Genomic DNA, 18,213 nt, shown 5'->3' on the forward strand with positions numbered 1-18,213 from the left:
ATCTGAATTTGTGCCATTTGGAAACCGGTAACAAATGAAGAAGAACACAAAGGCTGCCCCTGTTTTTTTTTTTTTATGTGTTGACTCCAGTGCTTCTCGATCAGGAACTGTTGACAAAGCTGCATAAATTATTTTCAAGGCAGTGAGGCCTCAGTCCAGGCTTAATTAAAACGGGATGAATAATGCAAGGATTTTTTCCTTTCTTTTTCTCTTCAAACACGAAGGGCAGAATAAAGCCTTGGAGCCAGGATGCGCATGCTGAGGATGTGTGTGATGCATGCATTTTTGTTTTTCTTTTCATTTTAATTCTTGGTTACATTTGGACGACCTATTGGGATGTCAGATCAATAATGATAGCAAATAGGTGTGTTTTTATATGTAAACCTGCTGTAGGTGCGTCGGCTATTGTACTGATTAAAAATAATGGTACACTATTGTAACCCGTTGCCATCAAATTGGGGAAATGCAATCATCAAAGCCTTTTGTTACATTTGTCCTGCAAACACAATCCACTACTCCGTACTTACTGAACATAAATCCCCAGTGGGAATACGCCGTTCACCCTTCTCACTCCTACTCAGGCGATCCTAGATTGGCGTGTTGTTAATTCCAACAAAGTCAGATGGCTGATCGTGCATGACTGAGTAGGCTTTTATCTGCCTGAAAAGAAACTCATGACAGACAAGAAATGGTAGTTAGATCAGGGTGTCAAGAAACGGGAGAACGAGAGCGGCGAGATGTCAAACCCAGCAGCTGTCTCCGGGTGTGTTTACGCTTTGCGTGTGATGCACGGTTATTAAGGGTTTTCAAATTTCATTGACAAATGAAGCCCCACTCTGCTAGACAGGCGCTCGGTTTCGCTCGGATCTTAATCGCGGCTTGTCCTGTTCTCTTTCTTCCTGTGAAGAACCTTGCCGAGGCAGAGTATTCCGTGGCTTTGTACATGTACATGCGGCTTTTGGGCTACCCCGCCGACCGCATCAGCATCCTCACCACCTACAACGGACAGAAACACCTGATCAGAGATGTCATCAACCAGCGCTGTGCTGGCAACCCCTTCTTCAGTCAGCCGAACAAGGTAAGGACACGTGCCCGACTGAAAGCGTTTCACAGAGATCTTCTATAGATCTATAGATCATAGAGCAAAGCCTCCAAACAGGGACTGCACATTATGACACGGCCTTCCTGTGCACCCCCAACGTTTCAAAAAGAAAGCAAGCTGATTCTAGGTTATTAATCTACCGGTAGTTCAGGTGGAGCATTGACATTTACACATTTCTACATCAGTGAAACACAACAAATCACATGCTTGAGCAGGACGCACATGTCATGCCCCTCAAGGCTAATCCACAGCCCCCACAGCCTTGTTTTCACCTCCTAGTGCTCAGGCTGGTTACAGTAGGAACATGTGTGACACGCACACGAACGTAGTTTCTTCGTTCCATCCTCCGTTGCACAATCACAGCTCGGAATTCTCTCAAGGCTTTTACTATTTCTGTCTTTCATTACCGATCACACGGTTTTCTTTCAAATGACGGTAGTCTTTTCTCTCCTTGCACAACTTTGTATGGCGTAACTGCAGGGCTCCTCTGTGTCACATACATCGCTTCTCAGACCAAAGTGGATCTGCGTGCGTGAAGAAAACCTTGAAATTGATTTGTAATATCAAATTCAGGATTGTGTAAGAGCAGGTGAACATGCACTTTAGCTCGTTCTATTTATCCTAGAAGGATGCTGTTAGACCGTCTACAATCCATCCCACGGTATTTCCCTTCCCTTCCTTTACACCAAGTCATCCGCCTTTGGCGCCGTTTCACAACCATTTTCTTTTTGTTCTGCTAAACACTTTTCCCCCCCGTTAGCCTCAGGTTATATTTTCCTCTCTCTCTCTACATTCATTTCCCTACTCGCATACCTTTCATCGGTCTCTGTTGTTCAGGCTTTTCACACATTTTACACTGTGGCAGACGATTTCTGCGTGCCAGAGAAAGATGCAAGACTGTAGTGAGAAACGCACAAGAGTTGAGTTGGAGTTTCATTGTGCCACAGTGGAAAAGGAAATGGCACGCTTTCAAGCAGAGTGTGTTGCTCAGACGTGTTGCTTGTTTGTTCCATTGATTGTGTCTTGGCACTTTTTTTTCAGTGCCTGACATATTTTCAAAACATTCACATATCTCACTCGAAATAGGAACATTTAATGGACTCATTTCCTAAATTTAACAACGTTGTAAAATCAAAATCTCTGTCGAGTAGTTGCTGTATTTTAATGATGGTTTTGTTCTTTTAATGGGGTTTTATTATATATACTACCACCTGACTTTCTCTCCTCTAACAACCAGGCAGTTAAGTTTGTTTTCTGCCTTTGCACGCACAATATGTTGTTCCATGACGTTCCTGTTGTCTCCTCTGTATTTTGTAGCAGAGCTACCTTGTTGTTTTATCCTCAAGTGCATGACAGGTTCTGACAGTTAAAAAAAAAAAAGTGCTTGGTCATGTTAAATGTCCTGCGAGGTTAAGACATGAAGCGTCATTCAATGCGTCGGTGGCGATAGTCGGGATGCGTGTTCAGTAATAGTGACTGGGGGTGACAGGCTCTTAGATTTGCTGAGAGGAAAGACAGCTATAGAGAGATGGAAAAGAAAGAGAATGCTGAGTAGCTGAAAGGTCGCATTTGGGTGCACAGCATCTCTGACAATATGTCACAAAATGTTAAAACCATGCAGACGTCAACAACCGGTCCATTTTACTGGGATGACTTGAATTAGACAGAAAGGGCCAGAAAGGTCATTTTGCACCAGCTACGGTCTAAAATAAATGTGCATACAGTACAAGCATGCAGTGCTGCTCTGCAGGCACCTCTAAACATCGTTGTGTTGTACTTGTAGCTTCATCTGTGACTTTGGTTGATCTTGGTGCTGCATTTTAAATCCTAAAACAATATTTATGTTCCAGGTGATTAACTGTGACCCTCCCACACCTACATGAATGCAATCTAGATTCAGAGGGAGTGCATTTGTGAATCTCACTCCATTAAAACTAAGACATTCTGATAGTAATCCCAGTAATGGTTGGGATTCACATTGGAATTTAATAATCTGCAGTCTGGCTCCTGCACATTCCAGGGCTAAATTGCTGTAAATCAGATGTAGCACGGCTAACAAGTAATGACAAAGAGAGATCTGTGGTCGTCCGTCAGCTGAGAGACACGGCGTCGCTGTATTCTTGAAAATGAAGGAGAGTAAATAATTTCTGTTAGCGACAAATCTTCACAGACATGCGTGTCCCACAAAGACGTGACCTCTGAAATTCATTCCCTAGAATATTTCTAGGGAATGAATTTGCTTCTCTTTGGGGGGGGGGATTCTCTATCTATTATGCGGGCTTCGTTGTCACCCTCCTGTCTGTGGTATTGTCAGTTTTTGCATTCAGACAGTCCATATTCGGAGATTCTGTCTGCATGGTACAGCTGTGTGAACGTGTGTGTGCGTGTGCGTGCAGGAGTCGCTGATTAACAATTTGCTTGTACTTGTAAACCCGTGAAACGTCATAACAGCGACTGCAGGATGTTTCGGCATGATTCGTTTGCCGTAGTCTCGGGTCCTATTGATCCGCTGTGCAGAGTGGATCCATAAAGGAAGGGCCGACCTCTCTCTGCGTGTTTAAGGGTTCCCCTCATACACCCTCCTGCTTACAGGCACCACGTCCACCAGAGGAGGTAAAAAGGCAACCTGGCTCAGTTAACGCACCTTTAATACTAACACGCTTCTTTGTGTGCAGGTGACAACAGTGGACCGGTTCCAGGGTCAGCAGAACGACTACATCATCCTCTCCCTGGTCCGCACCAAAGCCGTGGGACACCTGAGGTAATTACTTTGACGAAAGCTGGGCAGAAAAGCTTCAGCAGCTCTACCTCTGTAATAGGCTCTCCGCCTCCTCTGGGGAGGCGACACGGCAGAAAACGTGGGCAGTGAACTCTCAAGAGATCGCTGCTCCTTTTATGTGTAACTACTGAATGAATGGCGGCTGCTAAAACAACAGTAGCCCCGGCTGCCTTGAAGACGGGGTGTGTGTGTGTGGAGCCGACTGTACCTTTAAGAGAAGCCATTGTGCGCCGATGATTGGGCTGAGACTTTGAAATGAAGTGCTCAGTTCTGATCAAAGGCACACCATAATACCCATATATCATTTGTCAGAGAGGCGTGATGGTTACCCAAACCGCAGAGGTAGGTTTTGCGTCTTCATATCTTTTACTGTCTGCTCAACCGGATTAAACTTTATTAGCCCTCGGCTCCGTTTCCTTATCGCTCTGCTCCCTCTTCTCCTCACTCCCTCCCACCTCCTCCTTTATTTCACAGTATTAATATGTAGACAGACGGCCTTTCACTCCACGGGTGTGATTCGGAAGAGCTCTCCACACTGATTCGCCACGTCTTTTAATGTTTTAAGACCTTTGAGGCCAATCTCTGCCCAGTATTTGAGCTCGCCACGCCGGCGCGTCATCGCGTGGTTTCAGCCACCCCCACGTCACACAAATGGTCATTCATGAGCTTCATTTGGTTACACACTCGTGACGACAGGCAAATGATTGCTTAAATTCCAGATTTCCCTTGGTTTGAACATCGTTGGAAACATTTAAGATGATCTCAGAACACAATTTATTTTACAACGCTCCCTCTCTTGCAGTTCTAGAAAGATATTTTCATGTCAATCTTGGTTCGACTTCATTCACATCTTTGCATCCCCCCGCTCTCTCCCTTGTCCCTGCACCTTCCCCTCACGGCAATCTGCTGCCATAACAGCCACAGAGGCCGCGGCGTGTGACGAGCTGACCCTCGCCTCGACGGGTGAAGCATTCCCGCTGATGCACACCGTCGCGTGCGGGAATCGTCTTTGACGGGGACGCACAGATCCAGATGCACTCTGACATGCACATGAGCACAAACACCGTTCGTCCACCGTGCCCCGCCGTCTCACGGCTCAGTCCCGGGTGGGCGTCTCTCGACAGCGCTGTGTCCACGGGCTACCTGCTTTTTGATTGGTTTGGCTCCTGTAGAGCTCTGTGCTCATTGGCGGTATATCTCTATGGAAATGTTATCATTTCAAGATTTGTACATTGCAGGTAATTTTGCGTGAACCCATCATAAAAACGTTGCATCATGGTTTCTATAAGCCCTTCCCTCCTTTTTACATATACATGAAACCCATCTTGCATATTGCAGGAATTAATCCTCTTAATCTCATGAAGTGCGTGAGAGCAGGTGAACACGTCCCAGGTTTTAGGCTGTTTATTTGTTGATTTGTATTGAAGTGCATGGAAGCATGAATATGGGCCAAATTCTCCTGCATCAAATCACCAGTTCACCGGTTAAACAGTTAAACCCGCCCATCCAAACACCGGCCTTTTAGAAGCTCTTTCTGTCTCTGTGGTATACGCAACTTCAACTATTGTATGATTGAGTACAATGTTTGGGTACGTACTGCAAACGGCCACTTTTATATGGCAGCAAAACTAGTTTTAACCATGTTTTTAGTTGGGCAAACAGCGATTGAGTTGTGCCAAGCACGTTTCATTCTTTCTCTGCCTCTAATCTCGTAATTCTACGGATCTCCCACCTTTCCCTCTCTTTTTTCTACTTGTGTATCAGTCCTTTTTTCCATCTTAGCTCCTACATTTGCGCCCCCGCCCCCCCCACACACACACCTATTGCTGCTTCACTAAATCCTTCACTAAACCTCTCTCCTCCTACACCTCGCTGCCTCCTCCCTTCCTTTACTTTGATTCCTGTATTCCTTTTTTGTTGATGTTCCTACACGTGATTTCCTCAGTGTCAGACTATCCTCCCCCCAGCGCAGCCTATTTTCTTTCTTTCTGCTTCTTCTTTTCCTACTCCTGTAATGAGCCAATTGTCGACTTTTGTTTCCCCCTTATCGCTCCGCAGGGACGTGAGGCGTCTGGTGGTCGCCATGTCGAGAGCCCGGCTGGGTCTCTACATCTTTGCTCGAGTGTCGCTGTTCCAAAACTGCTTCGAGCTGACTCCTGCCTTCAACCAGCTCACCGCCAGATCTCTGCAGCTCCACATCCGACCGCATGAATACTACAGCCAGGAACAGCCTGTACGCGCACACACACACACACACATCGGTTTCCATTTCCATACAACGGTTGCGCCCTCTAACACCCTTTCATACCACCACGCGCGCCCGTCTTTGTGTAATCCCGCCTCTTTATTCTGAGTAGCGGCTTCATTCCCCTTTGGTTCTGACCCTTCCCACGTCTGAGAGCGGCTTTACCCGCCGACCCCGGACACTTAAGAGCATTCTGCGGGGGCCATCTAAAACATGGGAAACATGGGCCGGGCTAAAATTAACCCCCAAAGCTCAGAAGCCACAATCACTCTCCGTGTTCCTGCCAGGCCAACATGAGACGTCTGGTCATTGTGTCTCAGTGAGTGGCGTGCTTGGGTGTCTAAAATACCCCATAGCATCTCACACTTTCTCTTACTCTAGAGTATGCCTCACCCCGTGGGGGACAGCTCTTTTGGGCACACACATGCGGCCCCTGCTTAGCCTGTCTATCTGCCGTCGGTAAGCCCCTGATGCTTTCGCACCGATGCGGTTTAAAAGTCAACAACGCTCAGGCCAGAACTTTTGCAGGTTGGTTAGCGGCAACAATATATAAATAAAGAGTAACTGCTGCTTGACCTGTTCACAGAATTGTTAGACAGGAATGGACAATTAAAGACGATGTGGAAAAGAAGACTGCACTGTATGAAACTGCAGACTGAATATTCTGTTCACATTCCTCTTCAGTTTGGTCTTCAAGACTACTGCATACTAATATTTTGAAGTTACAGCATCAGTTATCGCTGACCGCTGCAAGCAAGTGAAAAATGAGCTTTCAGTAGCAATCTTGTAGCAGGCAGATGAATTGTAATTTCCCTCTACATTTGCATTTGATCAATAGTTGCCCAAGACTGCCAACAAGAACAGGTGGAGTTCTTTCTCTCGTCCTTCGCATCGCGTCCAAAAGCCGTCTTTGTTTCTTTCCTCAGAGAGATGCTTCTGGGCAGCCGGACCAAATCATAAAGAACATGCCGGAGATAGCCAACCTGGTGTATAACATGTACATGAACATGATCCAGACCTCCCAGAAGTACAGACAGGTACGGATGGAGAAAATCGGCGCCTTTCCAAGCCTCTGGCGTTCTCAATAATGTAGAAAGTTAAAGGACAGTGGACGATATTCAGTGAGAATGTACATAGAATCAAAGGTGGTAGAATTTTGAATCATGTCCTCCTTTCCTCTCCTCCGTAGCAGCAACAGCAGAAAATAGCTCCGCCTCCCAAACCAAGCGGGAATGAGAAAGAGCCGGTTAGCTCCCAGGACCAGGAGCCACAGGAAGAGACCCCCATGGAGCAGGACGCCCCAGAAGGAGAGACGATCTCTGAGCCCAACTCAGAGGAAGCCGGCGAGATGAAAGACGATGAAAAAACGTCTGACCATGCTAAGATGCCGGAGCATCCCGGAAGAGACAGTGACAGCGACGGGGATGACAAGGGCGGGGAGAAAGATTTGTAGAGCCTTTGCATTTTGTGATAATGTCTGATTGAGGCCCACATTTTTTGAGGCAAAATGTTCAATTGATTTTTGTAGAGTATTTGACTTTGTATCCATCAATACCTTTTTATTAAAAATGGAATTTCTTCATTGTCTTTTTCTTTTTTACTGTATTTGCACCCGCCAGAACCTATGATCCATTTTATGTCTCTAATCTATAGCCTCCTCACACACACTTTGACAAATAGTGTATAGTCAACATGCTTAAGCCTCGTATCTCTAACATGACACTTATATCCATTCATCTGCTCTAAGCACAACTGGAATCTGATTGGTTCATCCTATACCAACTGCACAAGCTGCGACTAAGCTGCATTTGTAGGTCAGTCACTTCACCCGGAGGCCAGCGTGCATGCTGGGGGATTTTGAGTTTCCCTGTGGATGTACACAGTCACTCAACCAGCTGGAAATCCTCTGCCATTCATAACTTCACTTCAGCGCTCTGTGGAACGGCTCACATCACGAGATGATCAGCAAATTCAAGAAAATAACCTGGGCCTTAAAAATTTGGGCTGACATCAAAACATCCATTCAAAAGGCCCAACCTAGATCTGGCTAATTTAAAGGTGAATCCACTTAAAAAAAAAAAAATAGAGGTTAACACAGCACAAAGCCCCGCAGGAGAAAAGACAGACTGGAAATTCATTCATTATCATGCACCAGAGGTTGGCTGTAGTTACATCATACCTCAGGCTGATGGGGAGAACAGGTCAGCTGCACAGCTGCTCTCTCCTGGGCCCGGTCTGAAGGACCTGATGGAGAACCATGTGTTGATAGATGCGGAGAGACATGTTTTCTGCATGCACTCAAGTGTGGAGCCGTGTAATGTCTGCTCCCCTCCATCTCAGAGAGTAAGGCACCGCAGGTAGAAATGAGTGTTTTGGAGCAGTGGGCTCTGCTTTACTGTTATCCGAGAAGAGGTTTAGACTGAGATTAGATAATCTGTCAGATGAGGCTGCACCTGAGTGGCTTGGAGCCCAGAAAGCAAAGATGGAGTTTGTCGGATAAGACTATATTTTAATCACCTTAAACCTCTTTTATGTGCCAACAACACAAATGTGCACAGCCCCATCACATATTTTAGTAATTACTCTTCTATAAACGCGTGACTGTAAAAAATACTCTTCCCTCAGTTGCGTGAATGTCTGCATTGTGCAAACTTTCTCCCGCCCCTTAACCCTTCTACTTACTAACGTTCTGTTTCCTCCCAGCTGGCCTCTAGAGAATTCAGTGGACTGTGGTACCTTGTTGTGGTAAATTAGAGCTAACTGGTGGGAAGTAGCTCTTGCTGACATACAACATCCCTGCAGGCAGGATCTGCTAGACTGGAAGAAATAGCTGCGAGCGAGGAGGCGATCAGGAGCTCGGTTCCTCCGGAGTGTCTTTTTTTCTGAAGGTGAACATGTCTTTTTTACTCACACAACAGGTATACATTAGGTTAATAGTTACTTTGCAAAGCTGCCACTTCTAACAACTGCTGCGGGCTGATATGTGACAGAGACTAACAGCATGCACCCAGTTTAGTCATGGCAACAACCAATATGTAGATTTCTTTCAGAATGCATCTAAATATATGCTTTGTGATGCAGTGAATTTTTGTGCTTCAGTTATTTTGCAACAAAAGGAAGCAATGCAAGAGGAAGGATTGAAGGGAGGGGTGGCAGAGCGAGTGTTACAGCCATTTGTCCTGGTTTTGCAAAGTTATTCTCCCCTTAGAATAATTTCAGTGGCTTGTTGTTTTCCTCTCTATGTAATGTGAGGGCGTTTCCCAAAAGCACGGGATCCACCATGGGGCAGCCGTGCTAAATGTGCGAATTATTGCCAAATCCTACTTGACGGTGGTGTCATAACAGGGAATTACACATAACACAGAGTCAACACGGTGGCACTCGGAGGGGAGAGGAGAGATCGGACCATTGTCTCTTAAATCTAAAACAAACTTTAGGAATCAGTCTTGACTTCATTCAAGACTCCACAAAAGAAAAAAAAAGGCTTACGTTCTACAATCTTTTCAAGGCTGGGCCTCAAGGGACATATTTCTGGTGAGTAAAAAAAAAAAAAAAGAAATAGGAGACGCTTCTCTCGTTAAAATCATTTCTTGGAAAAAGTCTTTTTCACTGACATTTTTTTTTTGCTGCTACACTTGTCATAAATCATCAGGTAAGGAGGGGTCACACATCGGACAGCATTCCAATTAGCAGGCTTTTCCCACAGATGAAGGAGCTGCTGTTTTTATAGCTCACAATGATTCTGCTGGCTGTTTTTTTTTTTTATCCGTACAGACGGATAAAGTAATGAAAGTTGTACATAATCTCCTATGATATGCTGTGTGCCACCACCGTGAAAGTGGGTGGCCTGTTCACCAGGCAGGTTGCGGCTTGAGATTGCCATCTTATCATGCTTTGTCAAGTCTACAACCTAATCCTGACAAAGCATCCAGATCATCAACAGGGGCACTCTTCAATCTTGTAATCTTCCTCTCTCATTCCCAGACAAGGATGGCCAGCTGTGGTTCATGTTTCTGGTGCATCATCTGGCTTGTGATCCTGCTGTGCTTTGGCTGGCCCCTCGGCATCACCTTGGTGGGTCTCTACGGCCTGATCAGCCCCCTCACCACCTGCCTAGGATTGGACCGGCTCTCCGAGCTCCTTTTGGTGGGGGCCAACCTGGGTCGAACATGCGCCAGTAACATGAGAGATTGCAAACCATTGTTTTGAGCTCTGTCCTGGTTGTTTCAGGGTGAGATGAGTGAGGGCTACAGAGGGAAGCCTTCATTTGAAGAAAAACTGTCTGTTTAATTTGGAGATATCCTGGCGTGATCGGCGCTTGCCACAATCTGAAACCTTCCGGTAACTTATGTGGGGGAAAAAGGTCCAAAAGGTATGGAGAATGGATTCCACTCGCTTTGTTAACACGTAATTAACCACGGGTTTCAAATTTGTATGGGTGTGTCAAGAAGAAAATAGGCTTTGTGCACGTGGTCTGTGCTTGCTGTTTAATTCATGATGACACTGCAAGGAGGAGATAAGAATGAAAATGGCAATTTAACAATGGAAATGCTTAGACTCATAAATGACTGTGCGGAAACTTTTAATGCGATTAAAAGTGCTTTGAACGTGCCCTCTGTGTTTGTCAACTGACTTATTGTGTGCAGTATTTACTGGAAAATTCATGTGAAGGTAAATAAGTGAACGGAGAAAGCTGCAGATAAGGCTAAATGCAGTTCTCGTTTCCTTTGAATAATTCTGTTTGCTTTCTCCCATTTTGGGGTCACATGGAGTTGGAGCTGATTCCGAAATGAATTAAAACAAGTCAGTGAAACAAATGTGTGAAGATTAGTCAACTCGAATCTGAAGCTGCTATGAGCCGTCATTCCTCGGTTTAGTATTTGTAATATACAGCAGCCTTTATTTTACGGTTGTAAAATAACCGGTCTCGTGGACAGTAATGCTGCAGGGCCGTAAAATAAAAACGCTGACCTGTGAAATGCTGAAACACTTCCTGAAACTGCAGAGATGCCGTAATATTCTGTGGGTTTGTCGCTATGAGGTTTCAATCTCATGTAATCATTAGATATATGAAGAGGGAAGTTTCAAGTCTTTTAAAGCTAACATATCCCTGCAAAGGAGAAGCAGGAAATTCAGGCAACTCACACATTTGAAATGTTGGATGTAATAGTTTGGGTTTGGCATCTGTACTCTGATCTTCATCCCTCCCTGCAGATACTTTTACAAAGAGTTGAGGCATTAGGGAGTGATGGGCAAACTTATTGAACCCCGAAAAATGGAGATACTAGGATTTTACACATGAGAAATGCTTTAAGACATGAAACAGAATAGAAGAAGAAGAGCAGCAGACTGGGTCACGCAGACATGAGCAGCAAGCAAACTGCTCTAAATGGAAGTATTTAACTTTATTTATTATTCTGACACAACTTACTCCAGAGGGAGGACTCTTCAGTCTTTAACTTTCAATTGGTTTCATAACTGCCTCCCTGCACCAGATTGGGGGATGAATATGGCAACACATTATAATAACTAACATCTAGTTTCAGCAGAAGCAGTTTGAATATATTAGACAGGAAAAGCCTATTTCGTTGCACCTCCTCTGGGTGAGCTGTGGGGGTATTTTGCCTGAAGATTTCCCTATCAGCCCTGACCTTCTCAGCCACCAAAACAGCTCCGGATTCAGTACTTAGGGGTCCCCGTAAAGACGAGGCGCTGAGCAGCCTCCCTACAAATCAGGGTAGCTGGGTTTTTTTTGTTGCTTATTCAAATTTGATTCATGAATATTTCATTTTCAATCCAAAGCACATTTCAACCTAATTTTCTTCCCCTCAGTGTTGACTGACAATGCTTCACTTCTGCAAATTATTCAATTTTATTTTTTAATCTGTGCACTGCAATATTTATGTCTCATGAGAGACCTTACTAGATTGCTGTTGTTGTTCTTTTTCTCTGCACAAATGTGATGAGGATTGAAGCCTCTTGCCAGGTTTAGTTTCTCTTCCTCTGTTTTTCCTCCCATACAGGTCTTCTTCATTGGAAAAGGTGCTTGAATCCAAGCTGAGGGTTACTTACAGAGGGACGGACTTCCAGTGCAGTCTTATCTTCCAGTGTCAAGAAAGCTTTTATTGGGATCTGAGACATCTGAGAAAAAAAACCCCATCCTCCTCCACCTGTCTGCAATCAGACCTGGAAGGTGGAGAGGGTGATGGAGACATGATGAGAGAATACTACAGGCCTTCCCATTACCCACACACTGCTCTGTAATTCCACCCTCGTGTACACACAAGGTGGAGTGGGCGCCATGTTAAATGGCAATATGAGGAGACAGATGGTGGCAAAAGCTGCTGCTGAGGACAATGAAGTCATGTCACCTGTATTATTTGTAGGAACATGCACTTAACATACACAGAAGGGGAAGCCTGAATTCCGGAAAAAATCCCTTATGGTGTATTTCCTTTACAAAAAACTACATTTTAAGAACGTGAGCCTTGCTGTGTAAAAGTGCAAAGGTCTGCAGTGTAACTGCAGCTTCCCTGACAGTGATCCCGGCTCTGCGCTCCTTCGGGGCACCCAGAGGACCTCCTCACAAGCCGGCAGCTTGCCACTCAGCATTCAGCGCCCCGGCCAGCGAGAAGACACCACATTGTCCTTGAGCGGTGCAGTATGTCTTCTCTCTGACCTTTAAATCACGCTTGATGCTCAAACACAGATAAAAGTGTTGTGTTGTACAAAATAACGTGTTTTCAGAATGTTTGTTTGCGATGAGCAGCTGAAATAATACAGAGAAGCACATGCATGGGGCATTCCGGTATGTGTGCACATTATTGATTTAGGCACAAACCTCGGCTGCATCCAGCAAATGACTTCCCCTCAGGGTCCTTTTAAAGGGTCCGCATTATGTTTATGATGTGTAATTCCAAGAGAAAATCAATATTATTATCTCATCTCTGCTGCGTAACGAGCAGGATCTCACAGGTAAGAGGAGAACGATGCACAATGGATGCACTGAAAATAAAAAAAACATTTAAAAAAACTTGTTAGCAGTATTTTTGATATTGGGGCAAAAGGATGCTTAAAGCAGACTGCAGCCAACCGTTGATTACGTAAGAGCACAACAAAGAGTCACCCAGTGAAGGGTTATGGCTCGGGGTCGGCTGTCAGCAGCATATGATTCACGGCTTGCTGTGCCCTTTTGTCTTGTCGTCCTCGTGCATGGTGGGACCATCCACTGCTCTTAGCCAGTACGTGATTTCACATTCTTCAGAGCTTGCTCGCTGTCCCCTTCAAGTCAAGCCGCAAAGTCATCTCCTGCGTCTTGTTCTTTCCTCAGCGCGAGAATAAAGAAAGAATATGGCATGTGTCACAACAAGAGACGTTTCCTCTCTCTTCATTGTTTTCATGTTGGGGAACTACAAACAGGAGCCACGTTGCTTTTGATTTATCTGTAAAGGTTTCCTGATGCAATCCTTGAGTTGTAATATATTGAACATAAATGATTACATGTTTGGACCAAGAGAAATGAGTATGCAAAAGAAAATGCTTTTCCATTTTCTAATACTGACATTTTGTGTGTGTAAATGCCCGGTTTGCCTCTCAATACAATTAGATTTGACAAACACGCAAACATATATTCTCATTTATCATATGGAGAGACCTGCAGTGTGGGGTTTCCTTGGAAATACGTAGTTTATCGTAAAATGTAATAAAAAAACAAACAAACCCGTTCGGCTTGTGGGACACACTCGCCCCTGAACCCCCTCTGGACGCGCCGGTGGGAGTCCTGCGGTGAAACAGCTGCTGACACCAGCTGTGTGGCACAAGTGCTCCCTCTATTCTGCACACATGTCCCGTCAGTCTTCAGGAGACCTTCCCAGAACCTCAGGCACAAATAAAACAGGACATTACTTAAATTTCACGTGTCTGATGTTTAATAGTTGTAGAAATCATCACAACCTTCTTTGGATAATCTTTCACCTCTGACATTATCATTCCCTATAAGCCGTTCACCGAGGCAGGGTTGTTTCCTGGATTAAATTTCCGATTTATCATTGGGAATAAAGATTAATAAGTCTGTCATTGTCTGTCCACGCTCGCACCGTCCTCCATACATGGGCGGCAGGCGCAAACGTCCGAGTGGGATTTCCCTCTCCTTGCCGTGCCATTCATGGAGCGCCTGTTGTCAATGGGGCAATGGGCTACCAAATATGGAGAAGGGGTCGCACTGTTCGGCCCCTTCTTAGAGACGCTCGTCAGGCTATAAATGACCCCTGAGTGACATTTCGGTACCCCTGGTTCACAGAGTCAAGAGCCTCTGCCTGGTGCTGATCTGGTGAGTATCTGCAAGGCTAACGCAAGGATGAAAAAGAAAAGAGCAGCAGTGGATTTATCACAAGAAGATGGATGCAGGATTTTAACTTCATCCTTTTCCTAACCAAACGTCATCATCTAACAGCCGGATCATTTCACTAAACCTGCCTCTGTGGTTCGTCTCATTTCCGCTTCTTTGTTTTTCAGATTGAGGATTAAAATGTAGATACTGAATTTTCACAGTTATCCACGAAAGAAAACCCAAAATACTAACCACATCCCATAATGCCACATTTGCTTCCATTCATATAATATCAGTTTCAGTAATTCATCCGTGTTCTGTTTGGGTATTACGGCGAAGCAAATTCTCCAGTAGCCCGACCCGATCATTAAGGGGATTCCATTAACCCACGGAACTGACGGTTCTGTTTCAGAGCTGACAACATGTGTGACGACGAGGAGACAACAGCCCTGGTGTGTGACAACGGCTCCGGCCTGGTGAAGGCGGGGTTCGCCGGAGATGACGCACCTCGCGCCGTCTTTCCGTCCATCGTTGGTCGCCCCCGCCACCAGGTAGAGAGACTATTCCTAAACCCCACGAGCAGAAGGAAGCGTGTCATTGATTGCAACACAGAAAGACAATATATGGGTTTGGATGAGGGCCAAAACTACTGCGCGTAATGGGAACTACTGCGCGTAATGGGAATCAATATTTATCTGTCTGTGCATTTTGACTAAGAAATAAGTAACATTCACACTCTATAACTAGAAAACGACAATCAGAGATTGCAGACCCTCGCCTCCAATAGACTATTCGATCTTTTGAGACATAAACAGGGCTTCCGGATCAGAGGGGCCAAACCTGCTCTAGCTTGCTGCTCCGGAACATACTACAAGACTCCTTCTGGACTCTTTTTCCCATCATGCCATTTGTGTCCCTCCCTCTTAAAGTGGCAGTTTACAGCACAGGCACGATTCCAGATGTAAAAATAATTCTAGAATCTGGATCCAGATCCGGATCAACGCCATTCTCGGGGAGGACCGAGCCACGGACAGAACCTTGCTTGTGTAAAATTTTCAAGTTGATTGGGTTACTAGTTTTTGACTTATGCGCTGGGACAGACAAACAAACAGACAGACAGACAGACCGACAGACAAACAAACAAACGCACCTAATTGCAATACCCTCGCCTCCTCTTCGGCGAGGGTAAAAACACGCACATTCTGGGTATGGCAGCGATGATGGCCTCTCTCTGCGGGGGTCGCTGTAAGTCCTCCATGGAACTAATAGCTCGGCCCTTGCTGTCATCAGGGCGTTATGGTTGGCATGGGTCAGAAGGACTCCTACGTCGGCGACGAGGCCCAGAGCAAGAGAGGCATCCTGACTCTGAAGTACCCCATCGAGCACGGCATCATCACCAACTGGGACGACATGGAGAAGATCTGGCACCACACCTTCTACAACGAGCTGCGCGTGGCTCCAGAGGAGCACCCCACGCTGCTGACAGAGGCCCCCCTCAATCCTAAAGCCAACAGGGAGAAGATGACCCAGATCATGTTCGAGACTTTCAACGTCCCCGCCATGTACGTGGCCATCCAGGCCGTGCTGTCCCTCTACGCCTCTGGACGTACCACGGGTAAGAATTGTTCCTCATCTGCAACTGTTCTTGTATACTGTAAATCATGTATGAATAAATGTCCACGCTTTGATGAACAGGTATTGTCCTGGACTCCGGTGACGGCGTGACCCATAACGTGCCTATCTACGAGGGGTACGCGCTTCCTCACGCCATAATGCGTCTGGATTTGGCCGGTCGTGACCTCACAGATTACCTCATGAAAATCCTGACCGAGCGTGGATACTCTTTTGTCACGACCGGTGAGTCCGACTACAGCTTATATTTCTCTGTTTTGCGTGATTATCCACGTTTTTTGTTGTTTGATATTCATTTTTACTGACGTCACATTTATCTGATCATCTTCAGCTGAGCGCGAGATCGTGCGCGACATCAAGGAGAAGCTGTGCTATGTGGCTTTGGACTTTGAGAATGAAATGGCCACCGCTGCCTCCTCCTCCTCCCTGGAGAAGAGCTACGAGTTGCCCGACGGCCAGGTCATCACCATCGGCAACGAGCGTTTCCGCTGCCCAGAAACCCTCTTCCAGCCCTCATTCATCGGTGCGTAAATGCGCACAGCCTGTGACACCGCCCGATTGTTGTAAAGCAACGTGACTTCATTTTAGAAAGATTACCGGTACTTGTTCTAAGGCTTGAACTAGATTCAGTGAATGAAACGGGAACGTAAATTCAGGCTAACAGACTAAACAGAAAACAGATACACTTTGTTTTGCTTGAATCATTTTTTACCGGACATTCAAGAGATTTTTTGAGACGGGAAACGGCATCATAAAAATGGTCCAGCCGTTTTCTTTTAACATCATTGAATTATCCTGACCTGGACGTCTGAGAATCACAAACTGATTCTAAAGTAAAGCGATCGATTTCTTCGGTCTCAGGTGAACCGATTTCATTTGATCAGAACAAAAGAAATTGATAAAACAGATAACATTTAATTGATAGTCATACAAAATGTTCTGCTTTACGCATTGGTGGCCAATAAATAGACACGAGTCATCTCAAGCAGGGGTTTACTGTTCTCATTTGCGCCACAGAGCGCGCAGCTGTTGCGGGAGCTGTCCGATTCAGCACCTGTTCCGCCAGCTGACTGCGCGTCAGATGTGCGCTTTGCTGCTGGTGGGGGGGAAACGCTAACTTGCGCGCTTGTGTTTGCGCAGGCATGGAATCTGCCGGCATCCACGAAACCACTTACAACAGCATCATGAAGTGTGACATTGACATCCGTAAGGACCTGTACGCCAACAACGTCATGTCCGGTGGCACCACCATGTACCCTGGCATAGCTGACCGCATGCAGAAGGAGATCACTGCTCTGGCCCCCAGCACCATGAAGATTAAGGTGACTTAATGGGACTGATTTCTATATGAACGGAGCCGTGTGATTAACTTAATTAAATTAATGCCTTTGTGTTCAGATCATCGCGCCCCCCGAGAGAAAGTACTCCGTGTGGATCGGCGGGTCCATCCTCGCCTCCCTGTCCACCTTCCAGCAGATGTGGATCAGTAAGCAGGAGTATGATGAGGCTGGACCCTCCATTGTCCACAGGAAGTGCTTCTAAAGCCGCACCCTCGGCTTCATCACTCTTCCTTACCTTCTTTGTTTACACTCAAGTGCAATTTATATGTGGATATGTATAGCTTTATAAATAAACGAGAATTTGCAGAAGGGGAATATTTCTTTCTTTTGGTTTTCAATCTCAAAAGTGTCTTTTTTTTTTAGATACAAATTCCTTCCTCCCTCGAAAGCAGCGATGGGGCTGCCTTTTTTAGTCACGTGACAGAATCGTAAACGTCAGATTAGAGTGAGCGGAGAGGATAAACCACCTCATGAGAAATTAACAGCGGAACATTTCGGTGAAAACACCCGTGTCACGTGATCGGTAATCCTCGTTTTCCCAGGACGAGGCTCGCTCTATCTGATTGTGCGCACGCACACACACACACACACACACACACACACACTTGCACGCATTTCCAAGGTTGCTATATTAACCTTTAATTTATCAAATATTATGCAGCGCCATAAATTAATCAAAAGTCGTACACAGGGCGAGGTCGTACCTTGATTCTATTTTTAGACCTCTACACACACCATTAGGAGAGAGAGAGAGAGACAGAGAGAGAGAGCGAGACAGAGAGAGAC

The 18,213-nt window shown here is 45.6% G+C and overlaps 2 protein-coding genes across 2 annotated transcripts; both read left to right on the forward strand.

The window, feature by feature from the left end:
• Positions 1–907: 907 nt before the first annotated feature.
• Positions 908–7,706, forward strand: LOC137917134 (RNA helicase aquarius-like; the record flags this gene model as incomplete). Its single annotated transcript, XM_068760023.1, has 5 exons — positions 908–1,078; positions 3,778–3,863; positions 5,940–6,114; positions 7,053–7,163; positions 7,316–7,706. Coding segments are annotated over 5 exons (807 nt in total), but the record flags the coding sequence as incomplete, so codon positions are not given.
• A 6,718-nt stretch (positions 7,707–14,424) lies between these two features.
• Positions 14,425–17,734, forward strand: LOC137917133 (actin, alpha cardiac muscle 1). The gene is made up of 7 exons (XM_068760022.1): positions 14,425–14,455; positions 14,868–15,006; positions 15,746–16,070; positions 16,151–16,312; positions 16,419–16,610; positions 17,228–17,409; positions 17,486–17,734. The coding sequence occupies exons 2-7, from the start codon at positions 14,878–14,880 to the stop codon at positions 17,627–17,629; spliced, it is 1,134 nt and encodes a 377-aa protein (XP_068616123.1). The 5' UTR covers positions 14,425–14,455; positions 14,868–14,877; the 3' UTR covers positions 17,630–17,734.
• Positions 17,735–18,213: the final 479 nt, after the last annotated feature.

This window comes from Brachionichthys hirsutus, unplaced genomic scaffold, assembly GCF_040956055.1.
Source record: "Brachionichthys hirsutus isolate HB-005 unplaced genomic scaffold, CSIRO-AGI_Bhir_v1 contig_612, whole genome shotgun sequence".
In the NCBI taxonomy this organism is placed as follows: domain Eukaryota; kingdom Metazoa; phylum Chordata; class Actinopteri; order Lophiiformes; family Brachionichthyidae; genus Brachionichthys; species Brachionichthys hirsutus.